This window comes from Gossypium hirsutum, chromosome D06, assembly GCF_007990345.1.
Source record: "Gossypium hirsutum isolate 1008001.06 chromosome D06, Gossypium_hirsutum_v2.1, whole genome shotgun sequence".
NCBI lineage: Eukaryota > Viridiplantae > Streptophyta > Magnoliopsida > Malvales > Malvaceae > Gossypium > Gossypium hirsutum.
In genome coordinates this window covers 7,149,877-7,159,478 of record NC_053442.1, presented here as the reverse complement: position 1 = coordinate 7,159,478, position 9,602 = coordinate 7,149,877, and the positions used below count along the sequence as shown (strand labels likewise).

Below are 9,602 nucleotides of genomic sequence, written 5' to 3'. Positions count from 1 at the left end.
GGTAGGTACACTCATCGGTTACTGGTTGCAGTGGCACAGGACGGCGGTGGGAGAATTCTTCCAATTGCATATGCAATAACACCGGGGGAGTCGTCTGATGACTGGGATTTCTTTCTCTCTAGGTTAAGGAGGCATGTGTGCCCCCAACCTGATATCTGTGTTATTTCAGATCGGGGCGCCGGTATACTAGCTTCATTTGATCGAGAGGGAAGCTTGTGGCAACGTACACACCATAGATATTGCCTGAGACACATTGCTTCGAACTACTACAGGCAATATCCATCTAAGACGGAACGACGACAAGTGACCAACTTGGGTATTTACTGTATAACTGTATTATTTCGTTTGTCAAATTGAATTAGTTTTATTCGTAGAAGGGGTATAAAATATTCGCTATGTTCTTATATTGGTAGGGTATGAAATGAATAAAGATCGTTTCCACGAGATGTTGGCAACCTTGCAATCCCAAAACAAGGAAGGAGCGGACTACCTTTGCAACATACGTTTCGAACAGTGGGCACAAGCATACGACGGAGGCCTACGATATGGCCATATGACGTCGAACCTGGTAGAATGCATAAATTCTGTTCTTAAAGGAACGCGCCATCTACAGATAACAGCGGTTGTGCGAGAGACATATTTCTGTTTGACGGCGCTATTTCCAAAGCGAGCAGCTTCTTATGCAGGCCAGATGTAGGGTGGGCATGTATGGTGCAGTAAGGTAGTTCAAGAAATGAACAAGGCACTCTCCACATGGAAGATGAAATGTGTGCGTCTCAGGTCTCCACCTCTCGATCAACGCACTGATCAGTTTCGGCTCCAACTTGCATCCCCAGCCTACCGTCGCCACGTGCCAAAATCCCGCTTCCCGCAGGTAGTTCTCTACTAACGGTGATGGAGCATGCATATTCCGAATATTGCATTCCAATACCCGATCTTCAGCCTTTTATAACAAAAAATATATTAATAAATATCTAAAAATACATAAATAAAAATATCTTTAAAAAAATTTAAAATTTAAATTTAATACTTACCATGTTCATTTGCTCCACCGATATGTGATTCCTATCAAGACGAATCAATGATCCGGCCATTGTTGAAAATATTAAAAATTTTAAAATTATTTAAAAAAAATAAAAAATTTTAAAATTTTCTTAAAAAAATGAAATTTAATGGAAAAAGAAATTTAATATGGATTTGGAGATTTTTTGAAGGAATTTGAGAGGATTTTGGAAGGAATTTGAGAGTTTGAGAGAATTTTGGAAGGAAATTGATGGAAATTTTGAAGGGAATTGAGAGAAATTTTGAAAGGAATTGAGAGAATTTTTGAAAGAAATTGATATTGAATTTGTTTGTGAAAATAAAAGGGGTGGGGGAGATTTATATAGTAAAAAAAATTTTGACCGTTTGGGGGGGGCAACGGTCAATTTTTTGACCGTTGGGCACTGTTCACGCGCGCATCAACATCGCGTCCACGTCAGCGCGACCTGCTGACGTGGACGCGACCTTCTGCCCCGTCCCCTGACATCGCTCCGACGTGGCGCGATTTTGGGGGAAACGGCCCAGTCCGGTAAATAATTAAAAAACCGGCCTATTTCAGTAATTTTATAAAAAAATTTGGCTTTTTTTGGTAAATCTCTCTTAAAATAGAGATAAAAATCAAATGCTTTTTTTTAGTTTTGAGTCATATCAGAATCACATTAACTTAGACTTTAGTCTGGTTTTCAAGCTCTTTATATAGAAGATGCTTCAAGCCACTAGTAGTGGCACATAGTTTAGATTCCCTAGGGCTTCTGCACCAACCAAAAGAATGGTCAAAATCGCCCCTCTAAGACCTACTTGTCACCCTTAAAAGAATCACACTCCCTCATCAAATCTTCACACCCATGGAGTCTCAAAGTCCAAACCCCCAAACCCTACCTGAAACACCTCCTAACAATAACCCCATGTCTCGTTCATTAGCCTACATAGTCCAAAGGGTGACTAGAAACTTGGGTTTTCATTCCAAATGGGGGGAATTGAATGGTGCCATGGGAGACTTAGGCACATATATTCCTATTGTATTAGCCTTGACACTTGCCAAGGACCTTAACTTGGGCACCACATTGATATTCACTGGTATTTACAACGTTGTCACTGGTGTCTTATATGGTGTCCCAATGCCTGTCCAACCCATGAAGTCTATTGCGGCCGTAGCTATATCGGACAGTTCTGGTTTTAACATCCCGGAAATTATGGCAGCTGGGATTTGTACAGGTGCAATTTTGCTGGTTTTGGGTGTTACAGGGTTGATGCAGATAGTGTACAAGTTTATACCTTTGTCTGTTGTTAGGGGAATTCAATTGTCCCAAGGCTTATCATTTGCTATGAGTGCTGTGAAGTACATTAGAAAGGTTCAGGATTTCTCAAAGTCAAAATCTATGGGAAATAGGCAGTGGTTAGGATTGGATGGAATGGTTTTGGCTATTGTTTGTGCTGGTTTCATAACTTTTATCAATGGAGCAGGTCAAGAAAGAAATCAAAGTGATGAGGCTATTGTTGATGAAGAAAGGAATGTTAGAAGAAAAAGAATGAGGAAAATCATGGCTACCATCCCTTCAGCTTTCATCATTTTCTTGTTAGGTGTAGTGTTGGCTTTCATAAGAAGGCCAAAAGTGGTGAATGACATTAAGTTTGGACCTTCAGAAATGGAGATTGTGAAAATAACTGGTCATTCATGGAAGGAAGGATTTATCAAGGGGACAATTCCTCAACTACCTTTATCAGTACTGAACTCGGTGATTGCTGTCTGTAACTTGTCCTCGGATCTTTTTCCAGGAAGGGAATTCTCGGCCACCTCGGTTTCGGTGACCGTGGGGTTAATGAACTTGGTGGGGTGTTGGTTTGGTGCCATGCCATGTTGCCATGGTGCAGGTGGGTTAGCTGGACAGTACAAGTTTGGGGGCAGGAGTGGTGGGTGTGTAGCCTTACTTGGTGCAGCCAAAATGATGTTGGGTTTGGTATTAGGAACTTCTTTAGTGACAATTTTGCACCAGTTTCCTGTTGGTATCTTGGGTGTTTTACTCTTGTTTGCTGGGATTGAACTAGCAATGACTTTCAAGGACATGAATTCAAAGCAAGAGTCATTTGTGATGTTAATATGCACTGCTGTTTCACTTGTAGGGTCAAGTGCAGCAGTTGGTTTTGTTTGTGGAATGTTAGTCCATGTGCTTCTTAAGCTAAGGACACTCTGTATGCCTTGATCTCCCAAAAGAATACCATGTTTTTTCATTTAATCTTTCTGCAATGAATATACTGAATAAATGTTTGATATTTCATTGAATTCCTTACTAGTAATGTTCAAGTAGATTTTTCTTCTATTATTTCATTCAATAAGATCATTTACTTCTCCAAACCATAGAAGCCACGATGGCAGAATTTTCGCCTTCCGGCTTTGTATTTGTTCGGATACGTAAACAAACTGCAAATACGGGGATGTAGCAATGATTGCTTATTGGATTGCAATAATTGTATATGCATACAAAATGGTGATTACATTAAAGCAGATGAAAAATTGCATAAAGTATATGATCACCTAAAGAGAAGGACAAAATAGGGGAATCAAACCAAGCAGGAGGAAAGACAAGAAGTAATGGCAATGAGAAACATGCAGAAAGGATTCTACTGTCTTGTGAATGTATCTTGGTCCAGATGGTCAATTTCATGCTTCTTCCGGATCATCCTTGATTCTGTATAACGTTTCGATTTTTCATCAAAAAGAAAAGGAGTGAGTTTTGCTCTGGGAAGGCTCCATTTATTCCTTTATCCGAATAGATTTGTTCCCATTGTAGGAAGAGATTTTGGAGGATTATATGCCGAGTGTCCACCCATAGGTCTCTGAGTTGTATTTGAGAAGCTGAAAATGAAATTATTACCGTCGAAGCTACCAATTTCCTGCTGTCTGCAATGATATCATGCAAAATCTTAACAGCATTTCTCTTTTAACATTCATTGCAAGCTGAAGGAACACAACTGTGATGCAAGCAAAAGTCCTAAATATCCATTTCTGTGAAACAACTTTTAGACCTTACCTGTATTTATTAACACTGCAATACTTTTAAAATATGTCTTAATACCAATTACCATGTGATACATGTAGATAATATAAGATTGCCAGAATGAAATGTCACCTGGAAGGTAGCACACCAATGTGTGATTGATCTCCCATGTATGCACCTGACACCATAGTAAGCATAAGAGAAAACATATTGATATCAACATTTAGCATGATTAGGAGAAAAGTGAATTTACTAGAAGGCATAGCTGATGGGAAAGATAACTCTGGAGTCCTCGGAGATGATGCAATATATGATGAATGAGATGCCATTCCTGAAGAATAGGCATCGTGAGACAAGGAATTCGGATCTTGGGCACTAGGAAGGGCTCCTAGCAAAGATACCATTGAAGGAAACTGCAGAAAAAGTAACAATTAACAAGTGAAGGTTAGAGCAAGATAATAATACTGTTGGAGGAATTGAAGCCATGTCAGTGTATTAGAACAAGAAAAAGAACTCTTAAAACCACCACTAAGCTTTTATTGTATAAAACTATTGTGATATTCATAAAATGATAATTGTCAACAGACTAGATAATAGTAAGAAAAGTGGAGCAGATGCAACTTTTAGTTTTTTAAAGATAAAGATAAAAAGAAAGCAGTGTAGATGTCTGCAATAAGTTCGTATATGGTACATACTGCTGGGACTTGCGCTGGAATCGTATCACTCTCAAATGGATTTGTTTTTGCGGTACTTGGAAATGCTGCTGTATGCTGTGAACATATACATACAGATTAAAATCTCCAATATACAAGAAAGAATTACTATAGATTTGAAGTTTTGAGATCACAAGATACCATTGCATTAGGATAATACTGCAATCCAAATCCCATTCCATGTGGTAGGCCATTTTGCCAACAAGGGACTGCTGCAGGGGCTGATCCATAGCTTGCCATAAAGAGATCCTGCAAAGATAGCAGCATATACTGTCAAGAGAATTCATAAATAACTGAGACAATTGAAGGCAAAAGCAACACCTGCGGAAGTTCCTTTCTTCCGCTAGACATTGTTTCCGCAGAAACAGGCTGCACTCCGACTTCATATCTTGTTTCTGTAGATGACTGTACAGTAGGTACATTGGTCAATTGTTGAGCATTATGCATCAGAAATGAAGTAACAGGCTGCAAATATGAATGGAAAGCAACAGGGTTAGCAAGTGAAATGGGATTCACACCACATTAAATTAAAATAGGGGCTATATTCTTCATGTTTATTTAGATTCCAGCGACTTCTGATCAACTCCAATGACAACCTGGCTATTCAGTGCTTCAACTGCTTTAGAATTTCGATGTGCAGGAAAGTTATTATCAGAAGCAGGGAACAGAGAAGGCTGATGTTGTTGCATGCAGGGAAACCCATGCCCTTCAGGAGCTTTGACTTCGTAGTCATAATTAATATCAGTTGTGACTTGAAGAGGGCCCGCATTGGACCTTGTCAATGTCAAAATCGTTTCTGCAGGTGCTGCTGCAAAAACACCATCTAATGAAATGTTCTGTCCAGATGCAGTTGATTGAGCACATATGATGCCTGGTGCTGCCGAGACATTAGCAACTGCTGAAGATGAAACTGACAGATCAAAGAGTAAAGCCTCCAAAGAATTAGCATTAGAGGCAGGAGGTGCTTTTCCCATTGAAGAAAGGTCGTCTGAGGACTGGCTACCACCATCACTTGATGGAGGCACTTGCTGCACATTCGGTTCAGCCACCGCATTAGATGGCTTAGAATCCATACTGAAATCGATCAAACTTTCCTTGCCACCAGATGATGCATTCTTCTGCAAAAATCTATAGCTTCTCACAACATACATACCGCAAAACAAAGAAAAAGTAATCCATAGCTTCTCACAAGTACAACATTTTTTCGCCAATCTCATATGTACAATTTAAAATTTTACTCTATGAAACCAGTTCATTCAAAAATCTATTGAAATGAATTGAGCAATACTAAATAAATGGCTCAAATATATGCACATGAAATACTAGGTAGAGTTTCGTATCTGAATTACAAACATTAAATGTCTCTTTAATAGAGGAAAAGAAGAATCTCTGGTAGGGGGAAATACCAAGGCTCTGGCTAAGCAGTCAGTAATCGCTACGCGTACTGCTGATACATATGTTGTACTTGTGTTTAAGAAATCAATTATGTTTCTTAGAAACCAAATAAAAGAACAATAAAACCACAAGCCTCTTAAAAGAAACAGCATTACAGTTTAAATAAAAGAGAAGTAGCACCAGCTTTACCTGCTTTATAGCGGAATCATCAGGATCACTTCCAGCATTTGCATTTGAATGTTCACCTACCTGTAAGTCAGGAGCATTCTCCCCCAAGATCTCTCTCACCGGGCGTACCACTGGAGAGCCAGACCTATCTACTTGGTGGCTAAATGATTGGCTTCGTGTCACAGGTTCTCTATGTGAAAAGCTGTCATTGTGTCGCCTGGCACTTCTAGAACCCTCAGATTTGAGCCTGTTATCAACAATCTCGATGTGCAAAGGATTTCTACGTGAACTTCCATATCTTGAATTTTCTTCGGCATATCGAGCACTTCTTGCCTCCAGATAGAAAATCCTAGCTCCACTTCTTCCAGCAGGACTAGATCCTTCATTAGAACTCCATTGATGTCTATCTTCATAAAGTGGGCCTCTAGATCTACCACTAAACACACTGGCCTTCCTGCTTTCAGAGGTGTCCACCCTGTGTCCCTGTAGCAAAATGTTCAGGGTCCTAAATCATTGGAGCGGCATTTGAGTTTGAGAGCACCCAAAAATGTGTTAACTCTACCAGAAGTAACCAGTCTCATGAAATATAACATTAATTGGAATATAGCCAATCTTACACTTGGAAGAATGTTAGTCCTCTCTCCAGTGTATTTCCTTTCCACATAGACCTCCCTGATGAATTCTCGGAGCCTTTTAAGATTACTGAAAGCTAACATATACGAATCAAGACACTTTCCCATGGAGAATAAAAAAACTAAAATAAAGATGCTCGATAACCTGCCATCAGGAAAAGAATGGAGTTGAGGATCCCATGCTTTGAAGTAAATTTGTCTTGCCCGCTGGAAAAGTTGAGAAATAAGTTGAGCCAATGGAAAAGAAAAAAGAATAGCCATATAACTATCTAATTGCTCATGCTGACCTCATTTCCTGCTGCTTGAAGAGCACTCACTTCATCTTCACTAAATTTACCCAATGATATCGATTTGACTCGATGAGTGAATTCCCGACTGAAATAGTTTAAAAAAATCCATATTGTAAAATATAAACTGAACTAGAATTTTTTGCAAAAACAATAACCATATTAGACCCTCAAGAAACTCAAAAAGGTAATAGAAACAAGAACATATGCTAAAACTTACTGTATTCCACTACAGTTGGTGCAAACAAAAGTCAAGAAAGTGGTACAAACATATTGGGGACCCTGTCAAGAAGAAAGCATTAATTAATGTTAATACTTGTATTTTCTCAGTCAATGTATTTCTTGAAAATATTGTCGTTAGAACTATGGAATAAAATATGATTGACTTGGATAATTAACATAACATGTCAATTAAGGATTGGAAGCAGTCAACTGGGATTTGGAGATAGTTTAGGGTATTAGATTTCTTTGAATCGAGCATTTGAGAGAGTGTAACTATTGCAATCGAGACATTTTTAAGTCCAAGGTCCCATGAATTTGACAACTAGACAAGGGTTTAGGCACTTTATAACATTCATTAATGACAATACTTGATTAAGGCCTGAGAATCAATAAGGAAAAATGATTAAGGCCTGTACTTTTCGAACAATTTCAAAGGGTGTGTAATGAAAAAAGAATAGCAAGCCAATCGAGTATTCTGAAAAAACTCTAACAAAATGGAGTGACAAAGGGTAATCGAACTCACCTAGTTTGAGATTCATGATGTCAAAGGCTAACTTAGATGCCTCCTATTTGGGACATGCCTTGCTCACAGTTATCTACATTTTAAACACAGTATGACCTTATGAACTTGGCAAACTAGTACAAAGAGGAAAGAAATGTGTTCTTGGTTATTCTAACACACTGCAAAGGTTATGTATTCATTCTTGCATTTGGAGTATGAGAATAGATGTATTGATTTCTGAGTCTGAGACACAACTTCCTCAGAGGATAACAAGACTTGTTTATTGTTTGAACTCACTAAATGAACTAGTGTGAGTTAATACCAGTATACCACTTAATCAAGAGTTAATAATGTTGGTCCAAGTGAAAGCTTAGTGCTTCCACAAAATGCTAGTGATGATGAGAAGATTGACCAAGATTACCCTGTGGAGGTTATCAGTGATAAAGAATGATTAAAACGGCAATCAAGTGCCGCTCCTACCGAATGAGGTTGAGTTACCTCAACAGGAGTTCTTGCATCAAGTGTTGGTCCGAGGATGGCCTGGCATTCGATCGTATGCTTTGGTTTCCAGATATGTCATTCAGGTGCCTCAGGCTCACTTTTGAATGTAATAGAACAATTGTCATTCCTTAATTATTTAATAAATCAATATCGCATTCTTTCACTATATCTTAAAAACATTCCAGTAACAATTTTAATTGTTTAAACAGAAATCAAAGGTCTAATGCAATTGATGATTCGATACATAACTAAATAAATAATGTAAGCAAAAACATACCAAAATATTGCAGTTGATGCATCTTTTATTCTCGGGCAGTTTGAGAAGAGCCCGAATCGTCCTCTCCATTCGTTCATCATCCTTTAATTTCTTCCTACTCCCCATTTTCTCCAAAAAAGAAGAGAAGGAAAACATTTAGCCCTTCTTCATTAAAAAAGAATCAGAATCCCAAATCATTAGAGACACAATTGTTTTGATAGAAACCAACACAATAATAACAATGATGATTTGAAGCTTGATACATCCTTTCGCCATATTTTTAAAACCAAAATTTCCTAATTTTCTTTGGAAACAAAGGAGAATGGTAAAGGAATGTGAAATGCACCTTAAGTATTAGCAACAGAAAACAGGGAGATCAGAAGATGATGATGAAAAAGAAGAAGGAAGGAAGGAAGGAAGAAAATTTATATATTAGAGAAAAGGGAAAAGGGAAATTTTCCCGGAAAAAGTGGTTTCCGTTTTGAACCGTTGAACTTCAATTTTGCTCACACAAATCCGCTTTTTTTTGCCCGCCAGATTCTGCCTTTTTTTTTTTTTTAGAATTGCACAGTGCACACCCACAATTGTGGGTGAAAACTAAATAGGTTAAAATTTACTATAAGTCCCTGTACTCTTTATAAATTTAAATTTTAGTCCCTATACTTTTATTTCTAAAAATGTAGTCCCTCTACTTTTTATATTTCAGAATTCAGGTCCAGTTGTTAACACGGTTAAAATTATTTTGTTAAATTCTGATTCATTCCAATATCATTCTTAGTTACATTACTATCTAATGAGTAATTTATTATTTCAAAATGTCACACAAACAAATTTAATAATAAAAATTTAACAGTGTTAACAATTGGACTCAAATTTTGATATTTGAAAA

The 9,602-nt window shown here is 37.9% G+C and overlaps 2 protein-coding genes across 3 annotated transcripts; one reads left to right on the top strand and one right to left on the bottom strand.

Moving 5' to 3' along the window:
- The first annotated feature begins 1,760 nt into the window (after nucleotides 1–1,760).
- On the top strand, nucleotides 1,761–3,312 carry LOC107901375 (molybdate transporter 1). The gene has a single exon (XM_016827356.2). It carries the CDS (start codon nucleotides 1,887–1,889, stop codon nucleotides 3,240–3,242), a length of 1,356 nt encoding a protein of 451 aa, XP_016682845.1. The 5' UTR covers nucleotides 1,761–1,886; the 3' UTR covers nucleotides 3,243–3,312.
- Nucleotides 3,313–3,475: 163 nt separating this feature from the next.
- On the bottom strand, nucleotides 3,476–9,285 carry LOC107901376 (probable ADP-ribosylation factor GTPase-activating protein AGD14). 2 transcript variants are annotated; one of them, XM_016827357.2, is made up of 14 exons: nucleotides 9,060–9,285; nucleotides 8,735–8,842; nucleotides 7,453–7,514; nucleotides 7,233–7,320; nucleotides 7,091–7,152; nucleotides 6,931–7,015; nucleotides 6,335–6,796; nucleotides 5,347–5,868; nucleotides 5,072–5,215; nucleotides 4,892–4,999; nucleotides 4,733–4,807; nucleotides 4,291–4,450; nucleotides 4,170–4,215; nucleotides 3,476–3,940 (listed from the first exon to the last, which is right to left on the bottom strand). In XM_016827357.2, exons 2-14 carry the CDS (start codon nucleotides 8,837–8,839, stop codon nucleotides 3,802–3,804), a joined length of 2,058 nt encoding a protein of 685 aa, XP_016682846.2. In that variant the 5' UTR covers nucleotides 8,840–8,842; nucleotides 9,060–9,285; the 3' UTR covers nucleotides 3,476–3,801. The 2 variants fall into 2 exon arrangements, with proteins under 2 accessions (XP_016682846.2, XP_040951126.1); XM_041095192.1 differs by lacking the exons at nucleotides 3,476–3,940; nucleotides 4,170–4,215 and having other exon boundaries at nucleotides 5,076–5,215; nucleotides 9,060–9,201.
- Between the last annotated feature and the right edge of the window lie 317 nt (nucleotides 9,286–9,602).

Coding starts and splice junctions, on each gene's coding strand:
- LOC107901375 (XM_016827356.2), top strand. CDS start 1,887: ATGGAGTCTCAAAGTCCAAACCCCCAAACCCTACCTGAAACACCTCCT.
- LOC107901376 (XM_016827357.2), bottom strand. CDS start 8,839: ATGGGGAGTAGGAAGAAATTAAAGGATGATGAACGAATGGAGAGGACG. Junction 7,321..7,452: donor ACCAACTGTAGTGGAATACA/GTAAGTTTTAGC, acceptor AAACTATTTCAG/TCGGGAATTCACTCATCGAG. Junction 6,797..6,930: donor GGACTAACATTCTTCCAAGT/GTAAGATTGGCT, acceptor ATTTTGCTACAG/GGACACAGGGTGGACACCTC.